The 26,855-nt window shown below is 39.0% G+C and overlaps 1 protein-coding gene across 7 annotated transcripts in view; it reads right to left on the bottom strand.

Moving 5' to 3' along the window:
- Positions 1–1,930: 1,930 nt before the first annotated feature.
- The window catches only part of zeb2a (zinc finger E-box binding homeobox 2a), a 50,335-nt gene continuing 25,410 nt past the window's right edge, over positions 1,931–26,855 (bottom strand). For 2 of the 7 annotated variants that reach the window (XM_042731176.1, XM_042731172.1), the window contains 9 exons: positions 21,989–22,021; positions 15,339–15,557; positions 11,883–11,951; positions 10,714–10,902; positions 10,094–10,308; positions 8,511–8,619; positions 6,175–8,144; positions 5,511–5,691; positions 1,931–4,070 (listed from right to left, as the gene is read on the bottom strand). In XM_042731176.1, the coding sequence (XP_042587110.1) occupies positions 3,466–4,070; positions 5,511–5,691; positions 6,175–8,144; positions 8,511–8,619; positions 10,094–10,308; positions 10,714–10,902; positions 11,883–11,951; positions 15,339–15,557; positions 21,989–22,021 (3,590 nt within the window). In that variant the 3' untranslated portion in view covers positions 1,931–3,465. Of the gene's footprint in view, positions 4,071–5,510; positions 5,692–6,174; positions 8,145–8,510; positions 8,620–10,093; positions 10,309–10,713; positions 10,903–11,882; positions 11,952–15,338; positions 15,558–19,185; positions 20,037–21,988; positions 22,022–26,855 lie in introns of those variants that run through there. The other 5 variants (XM_042731177.1, XM_042731173.1, XM_042731174.1 and 2 more) reach the window with 4 other exon arrangements.

The following is a 26,855-nucleotide window of genomic DNA, read 5'->3' on the forward strand; positions in this document are numbered from 1 at the left end:
CACGATCCTTTAGAAATCATTCTAATATGATGATTCATTATCAAAGTTGGAAACAGTTCTGCTTCTTAATATTTTTTTCAGAACATGTGATACTTTTTTAGGATACTTTGATGAATAAAAAGTAAAAAAAAAAAAAAAAAAAAAAAAAGAATATTTTAAAAAAGATGTTTTTAAAATATAAATATTTTGTAATAACAATATACACTACTGGTCAGTAATTTGGGGTCAGTATTTTTTTTTCTTTCTTTTTTTAAATAAAATCAATACTTTTATTCAGCAAGGATGTGTTAAATTGATAAAAAAGTGATAGTAAAGAAAATATATTATTAGAATATATATTATTAGAATTTTTTTTTTTTTTGAATAAATGCAGTTCTTTTTAACCTTTTATTCATCAAATATATTAGACAGCAGAACTGCTTCCAAAACTCATAATAAATCAGAATATTAGAATGATTTCTAAATGATCATGTGATAGACTGGATGTTACATGTGACACTGAAGGCTGGAGTAATGATGCTGAAAATTCAGCTTTGCATCACAGGAATAAATTATTTTTTTAAAGTATATTCAAATAGAAAACTATTATTTTAAGCTGTAATAATATTTCACAATATTACTGTTTTTTCTGTATCTTTTGATCAAATAAATGCAGGCTTGATGAGCAGAAGAAACTTCTTTCAAAAACATTAAAAATAGTAATGTTTCCAAACTTTTGGTCTGTACTGTATATATATATATATATATATATATATTTATATATATATATATATATATATATATATATATATATATATATATATCCCACTAACATTGAGGTTAGCTCACTGTACCTGCATATATAGCATGTCTCATTAATTGTTGTCAGTAGGCCTCTTCAGTTATTTTAATATACTTTCAATAACCATCATAAATGTACTTGTACATCATAAATGAGTCTTTTGTTTATTTGGATTTGTGTTTAATAAGTGCTTTGTGTGCAGAGGTCAGTGTAAGTAAAGTACAGACAACTACAGCTACAGTCTCAGACCATTACACTGCTGCTTCACTGAATTTAATCTGCATGTTAGTTACCATATTGTTTCATGGAAAGTATCCCAAATATGATCATTCAGTGTCAGAACATATACACATTTAAGTGGTTTTCCTACTTATGCATTTATTTTTCCAAATTATACATCAAACTTTGTACAGCAGAGAAAACGTATATTGCAAAAGAATGTAGCTTACGTATACTAAGCAGTTTAATTTTAGGGCTCTTTTATACAGTAACCTTAGTTTCTAAAATGAAATGGACTGTACATCCCTGCGGGAGAAAAGTGTCTTGAATAGTTCCTTGAAAATTAAACTTGAGATGAGTATGTGAGTTGAGAAAATTAGCTAGGTCATGGGTAATGGAACTCCTTAGAGTTCCAACGGCGAGACTTCACAGCCAGTTTGGCAGCCTGCAGCTGATGTTAATTTACCGCAACCCAACATCATTCAACTTCAAAGAGACTAATAGAAGGCTATCATACTGTGAGAGACTTTGATAAGGTGGATTATATTGCTGTGTGTAATCCACATCAAAAGGTAAAGGTTCCAGTAATTAATTAAATGATAGCACAGAAAATGATACCGGGGAATATTAAAGTCTGATGTTTGATAGCTATTTTCTCTCCAGTTTATGGAGGTGATTTATAATATGGATGACACTACTTATTACACACACACACTCACACACACACACACACACACACACACATACACACTCACACACACACACACACACACACACACATTAAAGATACTAAACTGCCAACTATTAGATTTAATATATGGGATATATGGGAATTATTATTTTGTATTTAAAATAATAAATTAAAAGTGTTTATATCTGTCAGATTGTGAGGAAACTCAAGTGATTTGATAAGTGAGATGTTACACAGGCTTTTAAAATTAAATTGGGCTACATTTATTCGAGCAAGGTCATTTTCAAGAGAAATTACAAATGAAAAATTAAATTATACTTCAACAGACATTTCAAAAAATCCCAACAACAACAGCCCCCCTTTATTTCTGTAGCTAAAAAGGGGGAAAGAAAAGGAAAAACAAATAAGATGAATAAAGTGGAATTTTTTCTTTTCAGTCAAAAATACAGTGTTTTCACAATATTGTATCAAAAGTTCCCAAATTGTAGATTCTCCTTCATCAGGTAAGTGTAGTATGAAGAGCAATTCACAGCAATCGCTCCAGATACAATAAATGCTCTCTTTACGTAAAATTTGCTCCACTTGTAAGGATCCTTATTTACTAAAATATATCTATATCAAGGAACTATAATACTGTACACTACAGTATGAAATAAATATAATTAGGAAATATAAAATGAGTCATAAATAAAATGGTAGTTTAAAATAAAAATGAATTTTGTATTGAACAAAACAAAACAAACCAAGATAATACTGACAGATGATCTTAAAAAAAAAAAATACAGAAAATTGCACAAACAATATGTAAACTAAACAACTGCAGTCTAGATATACTAATACTGACGTAGGTATTTCAAACGACAAGGTGAAATATTTTGTTGAATACTAAAGCAGGTGCAAAGAGAAGACTAGTTGACTTCGCTTAATACTGTACAAGGATGGCACTTGCAGAAAACACAGGTGGAAGGGTTTGCATATAAGGCTTTTCTCGAACGAAAAAAACACAGGGGTTCTGACGTCGCCTCATACAATGAGCCTTCGTCATTACAGTTACCCAAACTCTTTCCATCCACCCCTGGCCAACTTTAAGACTGTATATGTTTAAGAATCACATAGGTATTATTTAGTTAAAGTCGCTTCATAAAAAAAAGCCATGGTGAGATGCCAAAACTTGGATGGCTGGTCAGGAAAAGAAAGGTAAAACCAAGGGTATCACAGTAAGTGATAATGAAATATAACACTGACACACTACTGCGTCTTCAAGCGCAGTATAAGTACATATAGGCAATGCTTTTTTTACCTAAAAGTTTTTTTGTTCATTTTATTTTTTGTGATTTTTTCATTTTTATTTTTCCTTTTTTTGTAATCCTTTTCTTTTTTTCAGAGTGCAATTTCCAGGCTTGTGCTACGACCACACAATGAAACACAGGAGTTACACGGAAATCAGCACCGCACAGCTTTCTGGCAGAAAACTCTGTACATTTTAAAAACCTTTCTTTTATTTTTATTCTGACAATCGTTACCACTTGTATTTTTGCATAATATGGATTCCTTCATGTTCCAGCCTAGTTTCTGTTGCCTGATTTTGGAGTTCCACACTTTATATCGATGAGTTTAAGCCTCAGGTGCACGTTTAGATAACCAAGACGTGGCAGTGTGGTACAAGTGAGAATCTGGCTCAAAGTCCCTCCAAAAGGGTGGAAGAAGGGCGCGATGCAAGCTTGAGGGAAAAGGAAAACATAGAATACAGGAAGCTTATTCCGAAATGCAGTAGTTAATCAGCATCCTCATTCTCGCCGTCAGGATTTCTTTTGCTAGCCGATTTCCCCTCTTCCGAGCTCTCGTCCTCTGTCCCTCCCATTACTTCACTCTCTTTCTCATCTTTTGCTGTCCCATCAGGGCTCCGAGTGTCAAATCTCTGCCCCTCAGTCTCCATTTCTTCTTCTTCAGCCAACCTTGTCTCTTGCCTGTCAGTCACTTCCGGATATGCCTCCTCTGCCTCCCTGGCGCCGCCCTCAAAACCATCTCTCAAGATGGTGTTTTCTCGTGTGATGTCCTCGGTCTGGTCCTCTGGATCTGAAAAGCCCAGGGGCCCGAGGCCTTGAAGGTAAGCCCGACGCATGAGGAGCTCCGTGGGCTCCAAGGGTCCGCCATTGTCGTGGCTATCTTGTTTGGCGGCCTCACGCTCCTCTGCCTCCCGTTTGCAGTAGGAATATCGGTGGTTCATGTGCTGCGAGTAAGAGCCAGAGTGGGAGAAGCGCTTGCCACATTTGTCGCACTGGTAGGGTTTCTCGCCTGAATGTAGGCGTGAGTGCTCGATGAGGTGGTGCTTGTGTTTGAAGGCCTTCTTGCAAATCTGGCACTGGTGAGGCCGCTTTCCTGCAGAGACACAAAGAGAGAGGAGCCAACAGGTTAGCTCAGCATCCATAACATCTTAAAACTATAAAAAACCTCAAATATATTTCAATACATTGTTTGCATTATCGTCAAATGTAACATATTTAGTACATATTACTAAGACACATCTTTCAAGTAACCACACATATCCCTCCTTACTTGTACCTTATGATTGAATTATATATATATAAAAAAAATGTTCGGGATTAGTTTGGGTAAACACAAAAAAAAATCCTAACTGAAAACCCCTTCATATTGAGCAGTGACAAACACCACCGGTTTATTTTAGATGTTACCAAAACAGTGAAGGGAGGTGAGGGGGAAGCCACAATCCTGAGGTGCTATTCTGAGGCTGTCTGTGACTGTTCTGAATGCAGCCAAGAAGATCAGGTGATTATCGTTCCATGCCGCACAAGGTGAAAGTGAGGCAGTCAGCATCCCTGACAGAGTTTATGACATCATGTCTCGGGATTCGAAAATGCTTAGATAAGACATTTGCCTCGTGATGCCTTGTGTAACGCATACACCAAACGCCTCACCTCCCTCACACCTTCCTCTTTTGCCAACTTGGCTCACATTGTTTACTTTCAGAAAATAGGAAATGAATTCTACTCTAATCAGTGAAGTAGGAGGAACATGCCATTTGGCATTCAGTCATTCCACCAGTAACATACTTGCCATAAAACCCACACACTCGCCATCAGCACCAAGCACATGAACAGATGTACTATATTCTTGGCCATGAATAGCCCTGGCATGCCTGCAACACCTTCCATAGCAGCCATACTTGAGATGGTCCCCTTCCCCACCTCCCCTCATCAAGTTCAAAAATAGACGAGACGGCGGATTCCTATCTATGCATTCCGACTGAAGAATGTAAGTGAGGATGATGCAAACATGTGAAAGAGAGGAGTCCCCCAGGAGGGTAGGTCACATTGTGGCATAGAAATGCCACGCACACATCAGGCTTTCACACACCTGGCATACTGTGCCATGTTGGCTTGCCAACAAAACTGCACTGACAATGTCCAAATGTTCAAATTAAAAGCTATGTGAGATTTGTTTGTGGTTCATTGTACAAAACGTGTAGATGAGAAATGGTTGTGTGTGTGCCATTAGTGGTAACTATTTTTGTAAATTTTAGCTGGATTATAGCTGTAAATATCATTGGTGTCACCTGCTAATTTTTTAAATATTTCCCCTTTGAGCCTGTCAAAAGGAAGAAAACCGTTACACCTTTGTCATGGGTTTGAAATGTACAACAAAAATATGGCAATGGACAGAAAAAAAAGTAGGTATGAAAAAATTAAAGCAGGAAAGGAATGAAAGAAACAAGAAAAAACACAATGTGGTAAAAGGGGATTACTTGGAGGGGGGATGGACGAGGGTAAAAAAAAAAAGAGTTGTCTAAATGTGATATACCTGTGTGCTCATATTTGTGTCTTAGGAGGGAACTGGTCTTCTGGAATGTTTTGTCGCACAAGTCACACGCGTACATACCACTTTCAGTCTTCTTAATCTTCTTCCGGGCGAGCAGCGACTCGCTGTCTGTCAGGTCCTCTAGCCCTGACAGATAGTCCCCTGCACTGTCCAGTAGCTCCCCCTGCAAAAGAAACAAATTTTAGATACATTTGATGCAATCCTAACCTGCCACAAATCTTAATCCTAACCTGCCACATAGAAAGAAACAGCCCCTGCCCCATGTTTGATCCCAAGTCTGGACACAGCTTATCTCTGTAACCTATATAAAGCCTTTATCACTAGAAGATGTCTCAAAAAGTGGGACATATGGCTTGACTTACATGGGTTCTCTCAGCTTAGTAAACAAAGTAGTATGAATTCATGTATGTAACAGAGCAAAGACATTTTGTAGACAACATTTTAGGAAGTAATTACCTTTGATAATTTATAGATACTTTTATTAACTAATTTATTTATTTATTTAAACTATTTAAATAAATCACACTTTAGCAAAAAGCACCATAACATTCATTTTGAATGTGATTTATCACATGTTTAAAGAGTTAATACAAGAAAAGAAATGCACTGGGAATTAATTTTCCTGGGACCAAAAGATTTAATTTACCTGGAAGCCTAGTTTCCGCTGGTACTTCCGGCGTTGCTGCATCTCAGCAAAAGTGGCTGCCCCTGCTGCGTAAGTATAAGCCATAGGTGGAAGGAAACTCATGGGATCCAACCCTGGGTAGGGCCTGAGTCCCGGGATGCTGGCTTGAGCTGTAGACATGAAAGTAGGAGGAGGGAATGCTCCATGAGGAGGAAGTGAGGTGTACATGTGCCCGCCACCAAAAGGGTTTATACTAAAGATAGGGCTCGAGCTTTTCTCCAGCTGATTTTCATTGCCCAAACTGTTGGGTCCATTGAACTCTTTCTTGATGTGGGCCAAATTTAAAGGCTCTGTTCCTGGTTCACGTGCAGAGGAGTTGATAGTGTGGTCAACAGAAAAGCCATTTGGTTTTGGCCTCCGTTCTGCCTTGGAAACTTGTTTTGGCAAAGACAAGTCCAGTGGTTCCCCATGGGCATCCTCAGAGGCAAGGCTGTTAGGGGTGTATGAACTGCTATGTGAGTGTTTGGATGATGATGATGAGAGATTCAAAGGTGAGGGTGTCTCACCTCTCAAGTGGTCCACAGAGTCAAGTGGCTTTTCATTGGTCTGCCTAATGCCTGTAAACTGATGCGGTTTGGACAACTTGTGCCCTGAATCCCCATTGGTGATGGTTTGGATCTCTGTTGTTGAGTCACCATATTGACTTAGTGAAACAGGTGACCGGGCAAATGCTGACTCCCTGCTCAAGCCATGGTTGATCTCTCCACTTCGTTCAGGGGGAGGAGATCTTTTCCTAGAGAAGCTATGATGAGATTGAGCTTTCCATTGCACAAACGAATCCTTCACAAACTCCTGAGGAAGACCCACTGCCAGGGAGATCTTCCTCAATTCCTCTGAGTTGGGCTCAGTGTTCATGGCAAAGTAGGCTTTCAGTACTGACATGTGATCCTTGTAGGGGTTGACTGGGCTGGTGGCATTCCTCTCAAGGGATGAGGGGATCACACCAGCCTGCTGCTCTGAGCTGAAAAGCCCCCTCCGGCCAGTTGGTACAGAATCATTAGGTTTGAGGACAGCCTTAATCTCCTCGTTCATCTTGCAGAGATATCGCTCGTGTTGATGTAATGGAATAGGGCCAGAAAATGTCTCCTTGCAGTACTGACACGAGAATGGTGCATACTGCGCATCCCTCTCCTGTGCTTTATCTTCAGATAGAAGATCCATGGCGTGGCTGGGTCTTTCTCTTTTGAAATCTACAGGCCGTCTCTTAGAATCTTCTGTTAAACTCTGGAGACACGCTTTGGCTTCATTGACTTTTTCCAGTGTGTAGTCAATAATGGTCTTGGTGGGACTGTTGTGACCAACACCAAGGAAGCCTTGCTGGGAGGCCAGTACCCGATTCTGCTCCTCCATCTGGGAGCCTAATTCCTTCATGTATGCTCTGAGCTTAGAGATCTCTTCAGGGTTGCCATCCAACTTCTGCCGGCAAACTGTGTTGTCCACAATCTGAAGAACCTTCTGAACCTCACTCATGTTGTTGAGGAACCCTGGATAGCTCAATGGATGAGAATCCGACCCAATGCCGAGATGTTGCTGGGGGTTCTGAGATGAACCATGCATCCCCGGAGGACTACCTCCATGACCACCGCCATTGAGAAAGGCTCCCGACCCACCATATTCTTGTTGAGATGCGATCATTAGACGGTATTCATTGAAGTCCATGGGCTCTGACTTAATGTCTGGGTGAGCAGATGGGTCTTGGAGGCTCATAGACCTGCCATTCTCCAGTTTGTGACGGAGCTGAGCTAAGGCAGGACTGCCAGGGGAGGATGCAGCAGAATTTGGTGATGAGCCAGGCTTGCTGTTGACTCCATGGCGTACTCGTCCATTAATAGAGATAAGGCCAATGCACTTCTTGCTACTTATGTGGGAGCTGTAGGAGCCAGAGTGGGAGAAGCGTTTCTTGCAGTTGGAGCACTCATATGGCTTTTCACCTTAAAGAAAAAAAATAAAAAAATAAAAGTGTTACTTTGATTATTCAAATACAAAAATAAAGTGGTGATCATTTACATATTTGATGTATTAAATTACTTTATAATTGCTTTAAACTTCTTTCCCCATCCCATCAATCAATTTAATGATTGATAGTATGATGAGATCCTACAATAAAAAATAATTATTGCAAAATTATATAATTATGGTTTTAAATATTTATCATCTATCCAGACTATCCAAACCACACTGAATTACCCTAAGGCAAACTGGAGACATATGAAATAAGATTATATACATTATTGGCATTCTTTTCACAGCCACTTATGAAAGGAGGCTCTTAACATATTATTCAAAGAAACACTTACCACTGTGAATGCGGAGGTGCTCCTTCAAATGATGCTTATATTTGAAGGCTTTGCCACACTCTGTGCATTTGAATTTGCGGTTACCAGCCCCTTCGTTTAGCAGTTGAGGCTGCAAGGGAGAGAAAGATTACAGAAATTGATACAGGCAGAAAACAGTCACAAAAGGGTATATAATTAATTTTGATGCTGAAATAAATATTTATTTATTTATATTGATTAATTAAACACAGAAAACAGACCAGAATTGTATTTAGGTATGTGTGTCCAAGGATACTGAACCAACAGTTATTAAGATTCTTTTTGGATTTCTTCAAAACGTTTACATGATGAATTGGTGATGCCTTTTATCTGTAGTACTTTATTCGTTCAACTACTATCTGAATACTTTAAACAGTTGTTGTCTGGGTTAAGTAAAAACAGTGTAGGCTGCATCTGTATTCACCATTCAAAGTTAAACGTAGGTGCTCTTCCTCCATTTGAAATTCAAATGTGGGCCCCAGATGCACAACAAAAACAACAGCATTCACCCTGCACCCCACACACAGACACAAAAGGTCTGTGAAAAATGTGTGGGTGTCCACAAGTGCACGTTTAATAGTCACATGTATACAGTACTGTACAGTACTGTGAAGTTCTTTCTTCTAAAGTTCAATCATACTCATGCACATAGGCCATTATAAGATGTGCAATGGGTTTCCATTTTCTGTATGAGTGTATGCAAATATATACACGTGATGAAATGTAAAACTAAACCTAGAAAGGTGAACCTAGGAATAATGTTCAAAGCCTTCAGGAAAATACCTCTTTAGAGCAAATAAACAAACACTTAAAGTCATTTAAGGATTAGGATACTCTAGATCACCGGGAAAAAAAGCCATCTGGTCGTGTTTAATTCAGTCTGAAGAGGTGCACATATGTGTGTATGCGTGTGTGCATATGTGTGAATGTGATTCAGCCAGTAAGATGAGCGTGCAAGGCAAGTATTCCAAATTCTTTTCCAACATGCCCAAGTCTGCTTAAGGTTCAAAGTTGAAAGCCCAAATGCGGGATATCCTGCTATAATCCTATCAAACAACTGAGAGCCCTTTTACCACATCAAAAACAGACCTTTTCCTTCAGTAATAAAGCAATATAGAGTTTCCTTTTCAAAATAATTCCGTATCACTGCATTTTTCACAGCATGCTCATGTTGAGACCAGCCTAAAAGGCAGAAAAAACATCAGCTTTCCCTGCATCTTTTGAGTGGACTCCTTTCCAACAGCTGATGCGAGAAGTCGGCAGGCCTATAGGACTCAATGTGCTAGAACAGCCCACACTTGGCCGGCTGTGGGCGGACACTCAGGGGAGTATGACAGTGCACAGCTGTGGCTCCGGTGTGAAGGATTCAAGTATTAAGGAGCTTCCGGAGGAGCTTGTTCAATGCTGGAGCTATCAACAGGCTGAAACATGTTCTCTTCGGACAAGTAAACACGCTCAGAATGAGAGATGCAGCATCTTTCACAATGAACCCAGACTTCTATAATACTGAAAAAGCATGAGGAAGTAATGAGTGTGGGTACGGACTGAGGTGGGCCTCTTCTCACCTGATCTCTGGCAGGCTTATGTGTGGCCATATGGCGCTCGAGCTGGGTGCGGTAGGCGAAGGTGTCACTGCACAGGGGACAGGGGAAGCTCTCATCGTTTTTCTCATGTCGGTACTTGATGTGCTCCTTTAGGGATGTCAGCCGCTTGTAGCCCCGGTCACAGTAGGGGCAGGTCAACAGTTGGGCAAAGGCATCTGGCGTCCTCAGTGCCAGATCTGGGCAAAATTGAACAGAGTGAACAGAGTGAAGGAGGGGGGATTGAAGAAAGAAAAAAAACAGCATATGTGGGAAAAACAGTTGCCATTTGAGGCTATGGGAGAACGATAGGTAAAGCACTGCATTCAGTTAAGTGAAACAGCAATACATGCTATTCTTTTTTATCATTCAAATAGCATTAGGAAAAATATTTTACAAACTAATTATATGCATTTTGTCCACACAAACTAATTTGCAAAAATAAAACAAAATAAAAATAATTCTTACAGGCCACAAAAAGATTTTTGCATTAACAATTTTCCGTCCCGTTGAGAATAACATAACATAATAAAGTTATTAAATTAATTTCTAATTGCATTTGGTGCTTAGCGAGTTAGATCCTATTTTTATAGTTTAATGCCTACCACTTTCAGTTTCATCTTGTCCATTGGCCTCTGGTGTGCCCAGTCGTGTACCCTCCTCTGGGTCCTCTGGGTAAATGATAACGGTATCCTGCAGGTATTCGGCAATGCTCGCTGCATGTCCCTCACTGTCATCCAGTTTCCTCTTGGCAAAGAAGCTTTCCAGCTCTGAAGAGGCATCAATACCCTTAACTGCACAGAGGAAGTGGGGAGGAAAAGCACAAATGAATCCAGTGGTTGATGCTCAGTGTCACTGAAAAGGACCAAGCTGAACATTAGGACACTGGCCACTTTAAGTGTGATGTAGTGGAGACCAAACCATTAGAAGGCCTTTCAAGGTGGAAGTATTTATTTAAGTTACAACATAATGGCCACTTCAAAGACTAATAGGAGCCAGCTTGATCATCAAGCACTCTTTAAGCATCCTCTTGCATGTTTGAAAATGCTTTAAACATTTCCAGCATTATGGGTAATTGGGTTATATGGCAATTAGGCGTGCCAGGGTAACTGATCTCACTTTGTATTGCTCATCATATACATAAAATTGGACCCAACAATCTAATTATAGATCATGTGTTATGTGTAATTGCACAGAACAAGATTTTAAACGTGATTTTCGTAAACAATAGGTTTTTGGATGCTTTATGGAGAACTACTTAAAGATACTGACAGGATGAATAGACAACTGCGCCTTACAAAAAGTAAACATTTATATATGTAAAAAATGAGGTAATGTGGGTAGATAACTAATAAAATGACAAAAGTTATTCTAAATCATACTTTTTCTTTAGATGACTGGAAATTGGGTAAGCAAATGAAAATGTTATTGTTTCCTTGTAATCAATTTGAAAGTACATGGACTGAACAAATTCGATTTTGCCCTTAAACTCAATTTGGCAGCAAAATGTGATTTGCCATGCACTCGCGCTCAACTTAAAAACGTTTACTTTCCATCTCCCATAGACACACATTATCTCACATGCTCACATGTGTGCCAAGCATGCATTTACATATAGTTTAAGAGACGTTACACTCTTTCATAGGAAACATTTCATAATGAATATGTTCAAGATTTGGTGTCTTGATTACTGCATAGACCCAACTCTTTAAATACAGTTATTTATTATGTATCTTTGCATGAATTTTTTCAATATATTGTGAAGTTATCTCACCTGTACCATTTCCAATTCCATGGAGAGAGATGTCAGGGCTCATGGAGTTGTACTCCACTTTTTGCTCCTCTGTAATAAGAGAAAATACTTTATTTAATGATCATTATAACTAGAACAATAACAATTCAGCAGCAAATCGTCTGCCATTATCAGTTCACTTTTAATTAACATGTTTAATGTGTGTTCAATTGTAATTTAAAGGAGATAAACGTGACAGAACATCAAAATAAAGAAATCACAACGATAGAAAACACCCTACATATCAGGAAGAGTTATATCTCAAACACATTGACAGCATCTCAGAGAATGATCCGCTTCTCTGTAAGTGGGGCTTCGGAAATCATGTCAAGGTATTTAGGGAGGAGAGGAGGGTGGTCTGAGAGGAGTTTGCTCATATACTGCAGCTATTGTGTTTGTTCCTCCTCCTCCCCCTCATGTGACTTCGTACCGGCAGTCACAAGTATCATAAGCTTCCCCTCTAAAGGAGGATATACAGCACCTCTTACACCACAACGCGGGGAGAATACAAGGGTACTCAAGACTCCTGACACACACACACACACAAACACACACACATACACTCGCAAGCTTCCACTGCATTAGTACTGTTTAATTTCAAAACTGCCTTCCACTTCCTTCCTCATTATCTAAGTATGACAACCGAGAGAGCTTCTGAAAGTCAATGAATTTTCTCACTTTTCACCACATTTAAGAGATGTCTTTCAAAGCAGAGTTTGAAATCATTGTGAGGGCAATGATTCTTGAAGGGATGTTTTGAGCATCAAAAGCTTTAATAGACTTGGACGTGTTTCATTGAAAAAAGTTTTAAAGAAACAAGGCGTTTGTTAATAGGGGGCTTGCCTTCGCGAAACCCCTTCCTGATGAAATTGTCTCCTTCTGCGCTGTGCAGATAAAAGTGCAAGGCCTGGAGCTGGTGAAAATACCCTCCTGAGTTCTTAGCATTGTGCTTTCCTTTGAGGTACATTGGCTTAAAACTTCTTTGGGAGGGTTAGCGATTAGCTGTATTAGCATGGGGATATTTTAAGGTCATACGAAGGACCGAACGTCATGTGTGGCGCACTAAAAACCCTGTTGAAGGGAAGCCAATGTGGTATCAGAGAATAATTTTGAGTAAATTAATGAAGTGTGTATGAATGACAGAGAAATGCAGTTTCCTCGAGTGACAAAATGGCAACTACATTAGAGTCTCAGTTCTGCTTGTGGTAGCTGCAGGCTCCCTGAGGTAACAGTGTGAATTTAACCACTGCAACACAGAAGTTCCATATTTATTTAGGTGAACAATTAAGTTATATTTTGTTTCAATATTTAATTTGACGTGGCCTTATTTTAAATGAGCCTGTAAGTATGCTTGCAAATACTGGAGCTACAGTACAAGTGCTGATACTGCTATACAGCGCAACAAAACAAGAATATTCAGATCCAGAAAAAAAATTATGTGTATATATATATATATATAAGTTTATATATATATATATATATATATATATATATATATGTATATGTGTATATATATGTATATGTGTATATATATATATATATATATATATATATATATATATATATATATATATATATATATATGTATGTATATATATATATAATGACACATATATGTCATTACATTGTGAGATGGAAGAAGTGATGTAATAATGAAAGTAACAACTTAGCATAATTTATTTTCAACATGTTCTTTTGTGTCTAGCAATAAATACATTAGGTCAGATGTCAGATAACACATTGAAGGTTGGGATTTTTATTTGATTTTATTTTCATTTAAACTTGGAAACAAAGAAAGTTTTAGGACTTTAATGCAAAACAAAGAAACGTTCTGATGTAAAACTACACTTTATATAAGATATATTTAATACTAGATATATTTAATGTATATTTAAGATATATTTAACTACATTTTTTGTGAAAGAATGAAAGATATTTAAACTAGGATTCAGAAATGACATGCAATTGATTAAAAGTGACAAGATAGACATTTACTATGTTATAAAAGATTTATTTAGTTCAGCTTTCCTTTTGAATGTTTTATTAATGAATCCTGAGAAATAAAAAATGAAATGTATCAGGATTGCCACCAAAATATTAAGCTATTTTCAACATCGACAATGATATGAAATATTTCTTGAGTACTAAATAAGGATATTAGAATGATTTCTCAAGGGTCCTGTGACACTGAAGACTGGAATAATGACTACTGAAAATTCAGCTTTGCCACTTTCATCCAATTACATGTTCAAATATATTACAGTAGAAAACAGTTATTTTGTCAAAATGTTCACAATATTATTGTTTTTACAATAATAAATAAATACTTTTTGCAGTACTGATAGTAGAATGAATTTGCAATGGAAATGTTATTTTTAAAATATATAGCTTTTTTATAAATCAGAAAAATGCAAATTAGAAGCACTTCCGAAAGTCATCTTTCAAACCCCACTGTCTCAGCAAAACATATACAGGGGACTTGAGGTGCATCTTCGCTAGCAACCACAGTGCACTGATAAAAAGAGGAAGAACCACACAAGATGATTCATGCAGCCTCATTTAAGATGTTGCTTTTACCAGCATATACCACAATATATATTTTTTTTCTCCAGAAAGCAGACTCATACCTTCATATTTACTCACTAAAAAAAAAAAAAAAAAAAAAAAAAAAAAAAAAAATGCTACGCTGCCGGAGGTGTGGCCTTCAAATAAACTTGGATGACGTTCATTAATCATGGTGTGAACATCAACTAAACAAAACACTGTTCAAGCGAATGACACATCCCTGAAGACCCTGTTTAGTTCTGAGACTGTGACACTTTCTGAAGTTAAGTGATGCATATGGTTTAGTCATTAGCCGAAACTGATTGCTGGGGGTCGGGGTTTTTTCTTTCTTTTTTTAATTTTTTCAAACCGGGCGACTCGCATGAGTTCTCACTTCACTCTGTAACTGTCAGCCAGGCCCAGGGAATTGTGGGCCTATTATGTATGTAAATGGCCATCATAATGCTAAAAATTTCATTTAAGGCCTTTAATGAGTCTTCAGCAGGGTACGCTCATGCTAAATGATAGCTCTGCGATCCTAATTAAGAGAATTTGTCTTTAAAGCCTCACTAGCTTGGGTCTTGTCCATGATCTTGATCGCTTTTGGTTTTGGGTGGGTGAGTCAAAACGAAGCCAGAAGAAAGGGGTGTGGAGACAATGATGAGGCACTGAAGATTAGGTGTAACCTACTTTGTGACAAAAGTAAGAAACCGAAGTAGAAATGTGAGCTAACAGTCTAAAAGTTGCCATTACATCAAAAATGCCAAACAGCTGCTAGGTGTTGGCCTAATAAATAAAGCTGCTCTGTACTGGTGATATGAAAACGGCAAGTTTAATAAAAACAAAATGAAAAATAAAAATTCTCAGTGTGATATTCTTAGCGTTCATTTTTACCTGAACCATTCAGGTCTCCGTGACGCCAGACATGGGCTCCTGCCCCATCCTGGCTTTCATTTTCTTCATCCCCCCGGCAGGAGAGCAGGGCATGGGCTACCCGGGGTGAGGCCTCCAGACTCGGCACACCTGCTGGACTGCCTTCGCCCTCAGAACCCAGGAGTCTGTCCTCCTCATCGGACCCTGACCCGGCATCCACCACGTTTTCATAACTCAGAACTGAGGACAGAACATAGTCCAGGTGTCATTATTTCAGTTTAAGTTCATCTCAAAAGTGAATGCAGTCTTAGTTGACTATATAGGCATTTGTGTAAAATGTACATAGCCTGGCAAAAAGTAAAAGACAGGTGTTGATTACCTTTTCTTAAGCAGTAATAATATAAATGATTATATATATATATATATATATATATATATATATATGTGTGTGTGTGTGTGTGTGTGTGTGTGTGTGTGTGTGTGTGTGTGTGTGTGCGCGTTTTTGTGACATATCAGGACACAACTTTTTATAATGACATGGGTATGACACAGGATTACAAGGAGAGGGTGACTTATGAGGACATAACCCATGTCCCCATTTTTCAAAACGCTTATAAACCATACAGAATGAGTTTTTTTTTTTGAGAAAGTAAAAATGCACAAAGTTTCCTGTAAGGGGTAGGGTTAGGTGTAGGGTTGGTGTAGGGCAATAGCACATACAGTTTGTAAAGTATAAAAACCATTATGCCTATGGAATGTCCCCACAATTCACAAAAAACAAACGTGTGTGTGTGTGTGTGTGTGTGTGTGTGTGTGTGTGTGTGTGTGTGTGTGTGTGTGTGTGTGTGTGTGTGTGTGTGTGTGTGTGTGTGTGTGTGTGTGTGTGTGTGTATGTAAACAGTAACAAATAACAATCTGTAGTTTTCAAGATAATGGAAACCTCACTAGACCAGATTGCTGCTTGATATACAATAAGAGAGAACATGATAAAGCAAACCAAAATCCCGCACGTCTCTGGTGGTGAGAGGTGGTGAGGGTCTAATAAACTATGAAGCTTACATCATGGGAACAGCAGTTTAACGTTCAGGTTCATTTGAATTTCTTTCCTTGCCTAATACAGCATACATCTCCCCAGGCCCTCGGAGCACCTTATCTCAGAGGCACGCTGCCAAAGCAGTGAGAACTAGTGGGAAGTTTTTCTAATGGTTAGATTAAAAACCTAATTGCTGATTTCGGGACAATTTTCTCCCTCTCCCAAACACAGAGTTTTGAAAAACAACAAACTTTCCCTTCCATCCGTGCTCTATTTCCCAGTTCGTTGGCGTCAAATGGACTCGTCTGGGCTGTGGAACGCTCCATTCCCTCCTTCGTACCTTAACTACTCCTAATCTCTCCCCTGGAGCCCATTCACTTAAAAAAAAATACCAGTGACGTTCTTTTTTTTCACAGGTTCCCATGCAAAAAAGGCTGACTGCTTCCCTTTGGCGGCTCTCGCCAGAGGACGTGAAGATTAGCTGCACGTATCTGATCATAATATGATCTTTGTCTGATCCGTGGGGCTGCATTTGCTCCCCCAGACAACTGCGCAACAGGTGCAAATTAAAAGGGGAACCATCTTGGGTACAAGGGATGGTCGAAATGCACTGACCCGGGCTGAATACCAAAGAGTGGGGTGAGGTGGTATGGCGGGGGTGAGGGGCGTGGGACAAAAAGCTTTCTAACTAAGAGGTGTGACCAGCGGGATTATTTAGGAGCGACTTCAGGCCGAGGGTGAAGACCCCCCCTCCTTGAATGAAAAGGAAAAGGCGAACGAGAGAAAGCAAAAGAGAGACATAAAGGGAGTGGTTGAAAGTAAGACATGAGAGGCTCTTTGTGTGGTCCGAGTATACCTTCGACGTAAAGCAACTTTATCTCGCCTTTTTCTCTCCTCTGTTCCCTCCTCCTCCCACATATCTTCCTTTTCACACTCACACAGCCATCTATTCCATCTTTAAGCCCGTAGTAAGTGCGTTTCACTATGTCTTGCGCAGGTACGAAAGGCAGCCCTGAATTTTGGTATCGGAGCTAAAAAGCTGTGGCCAATCATTCAGAGTTTGAATGGTGGGAGTGTTCTGAAGAAAAAGAAAGAAGTGGGAGGACTGGGAAAAGAATCAAGAGGATGAATACAGAGGTCAGGGCTGAATATTAATAATAGTGAACTGCTGAGTGGTTTGACTTCAAGCCCACACAAAACACTAAACTCTTTACATCACATTTTCCTGTTCTTGTGTTTTGTGTTTTTCGACAGCATATGCTAGCCATCCACATTCCGAATGGCATAGCTTGAATACTTGAGTGGATGCTTGAGATAGTTTTTTTTTTTTTTTTTTTTTTACAGAAAGTCAGTATGGTTTGTTCTGGAAGTATGCTCTAATTTTACTGTAATTGCACAGATTCTCTCATGACACAAATAGAAATAGAAAACGCTGAGGTTTGAAAACCATTTTGGAAAAGGGAACATGCATGTTTTGAATTCTGTCAAGCAGATACTTTGCCTTTATGTGTGTGTGTGTGTGTGTGTGTGTGTGTGTCAGAGAGAGAGAGAGAGAGAGAGAGAGTGATAGAAATGCAAGTGATGGGCACTCAAAGCAATCCATCAAATGATCTGCCTCTAAGGTCACATGGGTCTGACAGATGTGACCAAGATATTGTATGGCTTTGTGCACTTGTGTGCGTGGGAGTAAAAAGGAAAAGAAAAAAGAAAAAAAAAGAGGAGCATAAATGTTTTTAAGATTATAAGATCTTTGTTTTCATCCATCTGACTTCTTTTACCCCACATTTTTAGCATTTTCAGATCATAAAATTTGATCTTCATCTGTCATTAAAATACAAATTGATTAAACACTTGAATGAACTCCTGCAGGTTGAAACACTGATTTAAAAGATTTAAAAAAGAGGACAGTATAAAGTTTTAATTCATATAAAATCTAAGATCTTTGTTTTCATCCATCTAACTTGTCATCAACTTGTCACATTTTTAGCATTTTCAGATCATAAAACTTCATTTTCATCTGTAATTGAATTCAAATTGATCGAAAATTGGAATTAACTTCTGCGGGGTATAACTTGGTCTTAAAATTTCCAATGTTCAATTTTATGTGTGAAAAGTTAAAAAAGACCACAGTATAAATGTTTTCATTATTATTATACATTTGCTTTCATCCATCTAATTTGTCATCAATTTGACATTTTTAGCATTTTTTTTTTAGATCACACAATTCAATCTTCATCAGTAATTATATTCAAATTGATTAAAAAAGTGAAGTGAACTCCTTCAGGTTCTAATTATTAAGTTTGGAATTTTTAATATTTTTATAGTAAACTACAAAGTATGTTTAAAAGTATGATTTAAACATACCAATACTTTTGGTATATATGTGTAACACATATATGTGTAACTTTATTTTATATCTATAGGCTACCAATCAAATACACTTCCTGTAGATCTGCCCCCATTTCAATTCTATTGGCTGCCATTTCAGTATGTCATTCTGGCAGCTGTCCTGCCGTATAATTCCTGCAGTGAACGGTCCATTGTGCTCACCCTAGAGACAAAGAGGCCACCTCTCTTCTCTCTCTCACACCCTCACTTCTCCTTACTCCCCTCCCTCTCTCTCGCTCTCTCTCTCTCTCTGTGTGCTGTTTCGTATTCTCGAGCAACTCCACCTATCATTCTGGTAGCTGTCCTTTGAAAATCAGCCATAATGCACTTCTAGATGGTACTGAAAGTCATCCTTACCTAGAACTGAGCAACAAGCTAGACAGGAAGAATCTTTTAAATGTGGAAGACATTAGCAAACAAACATTTAACATAATTACACAAACAAACCTTGTGTCAGTCCAGTTTGGATGAACTAAAACCCTCTCCGCTAACTGGGAGAGGCTCACACATTTCATAGCCTGGAGTTGTGCGCGTGCACACATACACATGTTCTTCTGAGCAGTTTAGCTGTTTAGACAGGTATGTGTGTACTCTGTCACAATCTCTTACAATCCTCTCATCTTAAATGCGGAGTGTGTTCCCTGCGCTCGGGGGAAAACTGCAGACACACCTGCAAACCCAAAGCCACACTGTCCACTGGAGCCATTTCACTGGAAAAGATGATTCAAGCTTTCAGTTATTTCAGACAGAAAAGGTTTCTGTTGCGCCAAACGCTCAACAATCGCATCCATCTGGACCGAACGACACCTCCGCTGGCTCACACACCTTTTCAACATTCCCTGATCACAGGTAATCCGCCTGCTATCCATCTTTTCCCCTTCCTTTCATCTCCTTTCCGTCTATTCCTAGCGGCCGAAACAGAAAGGTGAGCGCGTATTCCACATCCATGTCGAGAATCAGACAGCCTGCCGCAGGTCTTTCCCAGGTGCCTCTCTGCCACGGTAATGAAACCCGGCGGAACAGACGGTGGAAAATAACTGCTCTGTTCTCTCTCTCTCTCCTGTGCGGTGCGCATCACCTGAGCGAGCAGTGGGGGAGGGGGCGACTAGGTAAGGATTCAAACAGTTGAAAGGAGGTCGCTGCCTAGTGGCTATAGCCTGGAAATGATCCATGTAAATCAAATCAGCCATCTTCCATTCATGCGCAAAAAGGACAGGGAGGGCAAACTTTTACCTGTTTCATGTCACAGAAAAGTGCACAGAGGTAATGTATATGCTGAATGTATAGTAATCTGACAGGAAATTAAATGATTTTCACCTGCTGGACATAATAATAAGACATATAATGCTATATATAGCTTTAAGCAGTCTCAGAAAACTGTGTCAAAGTGCCTGTTTAAAAAGGAAGTTTTGGCAGGAGAAGCACATAAAATAAAATAAAATAAAATAAAATAAAATAAAATAAAATAAAATAAAATAAAACTGTGCAGGATGAGTTATCAGTATTTTTGGTAAATGTTCTGAGAAGGAAAAGAAAAAAAATGCTGATGCATATATCTGCTATAATAGGCTATAAATGACATTTTTTAAACTCATCAAGAATATTATAAATAGCCTTAAAGCTAACACGCAGACAAAAAACAAAACAAAACTGTATTTCTGATGACTATAGGGCCTTTCAAATTAGTTCTGTACATAGCTCCACACTTTTCAACAATGATTCTGTGACTCCCACACAAGGCTGTTTATATCAGCGAAGGCCTTGAACCTGACAGATAGCGTCTGGATTGGGTCTATTTTTTCTTGTGGGGTTAGAATGTAGATAACGGTTGGTGAAAGTGCTCTTGTTTACGGTGTGTGTGATGGGAGAGGAGGCTCTCCGTGTTTGTTTTAAGGCCAGGCAGCCAGAGAGGTCACACTGGTGCTGGGGGAACAAAGGGCCCAGGAAGAGAGGGGCCGCTTTTGTGCCGCCATGATCCTCAGTGAAAACTCAGCAATGCGTGAACCATTACTGCAAACCTGGAGAGGGTGTGTGTGTCTGTGTGTGTACTGTGGTGGGCTTTGTTTTCCTTGTATTTAAGTATTTCAGTACTTGCCAATATTTGTGAGTGTGAAAAAGGAGAGCGAGAGAGAGACAGCGTGTGTGTGCGTGCACTTATCTTGCGTGCACCCATCTGTAAATGGGTGGCAGTGCTCCACAGACCCTGCCGTGAAGCGGCAACAGTAGCCTGGCCCTAATTGAATTAAACTCCCATTTGTCTACTATAGGACCCAACGCAACAGGCAAGAAGGAGAGAAGGGGAGGAGAGGAAGCAAGAGAAAGAGAGAGAAAGAGAGAGAGAGCTCTCTGAGGCTTGCTCATGCCGCCAGACGGCCCACCTTTCCCCCTTCCTCCCCCACGCAGACCCACCATCTGTGCCCACCCCATGCACATGTTACCCCTCTCTCTCTTGACAACTGTTCTGGGCCTCTACCAGCCTCAGAGTGCCTGTGTGTGTGTGTGTGTGTGTGTGTGTGTGTGTGTGTGTGTGTGTGTAAGTTTGTGTGTGTGTGTGTGTGTGTTTGTTCACTGGGCTACCCTGAGGAGGAGAAAAGACAGGAGGAGAGGAGAACACAATATGCTGTGCAGAGGAAGATAAAGAAGTCAACCTCTATCTCAGGCGAACTATCAGTCAGGTTGCACTCTGGGAGAAAAGAACAACCACAAAAAGCCCAAACCGCCTCGAGGCGAGAGAGCTGAAAAGAGACGACGCAAATTACACACGCTAACAAAACCTGCAATTTTAGGTTTTCTTTCCTTTGAGCACGACGTCTTTGTACAATGATACTCTACCATAAAATCGGCAGGTGAGGGCTTAGAAGCGCGGGCAAATGAATTTGTTGGCCAAGTTCAGAGTCTATCAATTTTTTTGGAAGTTAATATGGGTCAATTAATATGCAAATCTCCCGGCAGATGCTCGGTGGCTCTCAGCATGCGATTGGCCCATCGGTCACTAGCTGTTCAAACAGTTTCACGAGCAAAACAACACCAGGTTCTCTCTTTGAGAAAAACCATTGAGACACCTTACGTTGTGTTGTTTTTTTTTTTTTTTTTTTTGGTTACATAAGCAATGTTTTTGCCTTTTTTCATTTGTTTCTCTATTAAGAATGCAGAGTACTCACTGTTTTTTTTTTTTTTTTTTTTTTTTTTTTTTTTTTTTTTAAAGTCATAGTTCACTCAAAATTTGAACATTTTGCCATCATTTACTCACCCTCACAATGTTCCAAACTTGTATGACTTTCTTCTGTGGAACACAAAATAAGATATTTTGAAGAATATTGGGAACGACTGACTTCTATTATATGGACAAAGCAAAAACAAACAAACAAACAAAAAAACCTCATAATATATTCTTTGATGTTCCACAAAGATATGAGTGCATGAACGATGACAGAATTGTAATTTGTGGGTGCACTATTACTTTAAAGCACACATTTATGTTGTAAACATGACTGGATCTCCCGACAGGCCATTAATATAAGTCCTATTGAGCTGTCTGAAACAGCTTCCAACTTCTCCACTTCTAAAAAAAATTATTCCAGTCTTTTGGTTACTTTTATTTAAGGCTGATTTAATGGAACGCAATGATCTTTCCATAAAACCTGTTTACTATCAGACAAAAGACAAAACTAAAAGGAAACAGCTTGGGTTCTGCTAAGACTCCTCAGTGGCATTGCCAGAGGTGCTTGTTGGGTTTCTGAAAGCTAACAGGTCCAGATGGAGCAAAAAATAAGACCTCAAAGGGGGGCTTTAAATGAAGGCTCATGACCAGCAGACAGGTTGCTAATGAAATATTCATGTAAGGAGTGGCCCTATCTATCTATCCATCCATCCTGCCCACAACCTTCCCACACTTCCTTCTTCTGCTCTCCACCATTTTATGGTACACTTCGTTTGTGAAGAAAAAAAAGAAAGAAAAGAAAACAAGCACTCTTTCACTGGCACCACAAAGGCAAACTATCTCTACCTTATCATAAGAAACCCTCAGAGAATTTAGCGATACATGGCTTGATTTCCAGCCTTCTTCTCAAAACTACTTCTTTTTTGGACGTACTTCAGTGTGTCTTGGCAAATGTTCACAGCATATGACCGCTAATTGTACTTTCACAAGTGCTGCCTGCATGGGAAACCATTTGCTTTTAACAATTCCTTAAATATCACTCACATTCTTTGGGTTGGTTAATGCTTCAATTATGGATAGACAGATATAATATCGATTCAGAGAGGATAACTCAAGCCAAAAGGTGCGGTCACATTTACTGTTGTTCTGCAAATGTTCAATTTCAATATGAATCCACACAATTGGAAATTTAGCGTGAGGGTTTAAGATTTACCACAGATTTCAAAACTGGTTTGGGTTGGTTACACTGACCAACAGAAAAGTTTGAAAGGGACTTCTTTCTGAGTTAAATTTTCACCGAAATATCTCTAAGAAGACCATGCATTACCACACCATTTCACCCACCTCTAGCTAAATTGAATGCGATTTTCCTCCCCATATCTTTCTGTATAAATGGGCTGCTCATATATGCTGCTGTGGGGGCAAAGATGGCTTTGTCAAACACACATGCACACTAGATGGATGATGTGCTCTCCTGTGTTCAGCAGGCCAAGGATCAGCTGGGGTGGTATTAAACATGCACAAGGTTGCTTGTGAACAACTGTCAGCGCATCTGCTGCGTTGTTCTTTAGCATCTCTCTCTCCATCACTCCCACAGCCCCATCAATAACACTCTACTGCTAACAGCTCCTGGCTACCGCCACAAGCGTGTGCGTACATGCGCCCCGTGTGCTGTGTGTGCCAAAACACGAGTGAATAACACAGATTATGCCCTCATCCAGTTGTGTGTACTAGTGCATGTCCGTTTACGTTAGCCTAACCTGTTTTGTGTGTGTGTGCGTGAGATTCTGTGCTTAATATCATAATGAAATAAAGAGCCTGCTTTAAGCACATGCAAATTCAAACGCACATAATCAGGGCAAAATTAATTTTGCTGTTGCTGATTAGAGACATTAATTAATCTCTGTGAGGTACAGGCCTAATCTGAAGTTGAATTACACCTCCTGTAAGATTAATTAGGACACGATAATAACATACGGTGCTGCCAGTGCAGATTACAGTAAACCTTATTCCTTTGACTTGAAAAAGAGCCGGGCGAAACCCGCGACTCGCCGCTTAAGTATTTTGTTGGCGATTGTGGGTGCCATATTCTCAACTAGTTAATAGTTAGCAGGGATTTCCAAGATATTCAATCCAAAAAGGTTTTGGAATTTCGGTTGAAGCTGATATGTAATATCTCAGAGCTTATTTCCCGTTTCGAAATGGATTCAAACAAATCGTTTGACCCTACAGAACACTAGTGGGAAGTTGAGTCCATTTGTGGCAAGTGCGTGCCTGTGTGCGCCTGCCAACATATGTTTATGGGTGTGTGCGACTGAGGTGTTCGGAGAGCTCATGTGCATGGATCTGTGGTGTGGACTGTGGAGACCACAGCAAAACCTCACCAGTTGCCAGCTGGCAGTGTAGGTGGAAGCCTTTTAAAGAGGTCAGTGTGTGTGAGTGTGTGTGAGTGAATGGGGACAGTCCACATCCAATGAGAAATTGAGCCCCCTTGGTTCAGGACCTTCAATCAGAGCAGTTCTTTCTGATGTTAATGAGGGAGTAAAACACATCTGTTCAGCACCCCCTCCCGCACACACATCCTAATGCACACATACACACTTGTGTGAAGAGATTGGTCACCTGAATAGCTTCCCCAGCAGGTAGCACACAAGGGAAGGATTCGGCCCTTTATGTGGTCAGTGTTTGACTCCCCTAAAACCTTTTCCATGCCCTTTCCCCATAACTACCATCAAAGGTCAGTGACCCATGGGATGCACCAGGGACCCATATTTGGCCCTTATGTATTGTCAGAATAGAGATAGAGGCGAGAGCTGAATGAATGACCTACAATATCCACAGTGTTGACAACAGTGCTGATCAGTGACTCGTATTGGATTGAGCATTTATAAAATTGCACCAAATTAATTTATATACATAAGAAACACTGAAATTAAATTAAAACAATAAAAATATTACAATCTAAAAAGAAAAAAATATATAGTTACATGCAAACTTATGCAATATAACAATTGCATATATAATATTTATATCTAAAAATATAAGAATATATAGTTATATGTTTAATTGTGAGATTTAATGATCTGCATTTAACCCATCCGAAGTGCACACACACAGAGCAGTGAACACACACACACACTGTGAACACACACCCCTGAGCAGTGGGCAGCCATTTTATGCTGCGGCGCCCGGGGAGCAGTTGGGGGTTCAGTGCCTTGCTCAAGGGCACCTCAGTCATGGGGTATTGAAGGTGGAGAGAGAATTTACATGCAAACTTATGCAATATAAATATTTGATTTATTTATTTTAATTATTTGTTATTTAATATATAATATAATAATTAATAACTAATTGTGTCTAAGAAATCTAAATATTCTACATTTATATTAATCTATGTGTGCGTGTTTCTCTGTTTGTTTCATGTGTGTGTTTCTAATTATAATTATCTAATTAACTACTTTTAAACTGAAATGTAAACCTAAAAGATGGAGGTTTTATATAAATGTAAAAAACAAAAATAAAAATTAAATGATTTTAGATGCAAAATGTATATTTAAATTAGTGTTGATAAATGATTAATCATGATTAATCGCATCCAAAATAAAAGTTTTTGTTTACATAATATATGTGTGTATGTATACTGTGTATATTTATGTATCTATAAATACAAACACATGCATCTATATATAAGAAAAATATTTTATGTTTATATATTAAATATATTTTATATAATATAAAATATAAGATTATAAATATATAAATGTATATACATGTAAATATTTTCAAAATATGTACTGTATATTTATGTATTTAAATATACATAATAAATATACACAGTACACATACATATATTATGTAAACAAGAACTTTTATTTTGGATGCGATTAATCATAATTAATCATTTGGCAACACTAATTTAAATATGTTTATAATGATTTATAAAACAACAACATTATTTGGTTACCCTGGAAAACATGCAGGGCATGAAGATGCCCTGATCTGGTTTTCTGGGAGGAGGTGCTGGATTAGGGGCACATCAAAGAGTGTGAAAGTGAGCTACTTTGATGATGTTTACAGTAACACACCTGGGGTAAAGCAAGGTGCTAATTAGCTCAAGTGGATAATTAGAATGCCGATTACAGAAATCAAAAGGTACTGCAAAGCTTAAAGCTAGAGCCTGCCTCTGTAACCACTCCTTTGGGTAAGCTCTCTCTCTCTCTCTCTCTCTCTCTCTCTCTCTCTCTCACACACACACACACACACAAGCATACATACAAATAGTCCAGGGGGAAGCCATAAACATCTCTTTGGCTCAGGCGATTATAAGGCAGGCTTAGATTGGAGAACCAGTAAATATTGAGGGGGCCATTGTTCCCTTCACTTCCTCTGTTCAGCGAGGAGGATTCGTCTTTCCCCTTGATGACACCTCCAGGGAGCACACGCGGATCATATTATCGTCTAAAACGGAAGTCGTATTCATTCCGTCGACTGTGTTAAGGCTCTCAGAAGCCACATCATTCGTAATGCTGAGGACCGCAGGGCTTTCACAGAACAGGAAAGACCCACGTTAACTCCTGAGCAGCCAGGGTTTGCCGCTTTGTTAGGGAATCATCTATGATTTAACGCAGGGAGTGGCAAAGTGTTGGGCTAATAAAGCTAGCCGAGGCCATTTACAAACAGGAAGAATTATTGGTGTTAGAGTTACTGTACCCTGGACAGTCACTTTAAGAGTATATGCAGCTCAATGCAGCTGATTTGTGACCAAATCCCTCTTGATAATGGCCATCAGGAGGAACCATCAAAAACAGTGGAGTGTGCTGCAAAATATTAATCAAATTATTGCAATTATATTCACTGTAATAGTCTACGAATGTTAGGTTCTCGTTTTACAAGTCAATCTCTCATTTTAAGCCATATGGATATCACAATTTTTCTTAAAAAAAAAAAAAAAAAAACA

Source organism: Cyprinus carpio, chromosome B9 (genome assembly GCF_018340385.1).
Source record: "Cyprinus carpio isolate SPL01 chromosome B9, ASM1834038v1, whole genome shotgun sequence".
Taxonomy (NCBI): domain Eukaryota; kingdom Metazoa; phylum Chordata; class Actinopteri; order Cypriniformes; family Cyprinidae; genus Cyprinus; species Cyprinus carpio.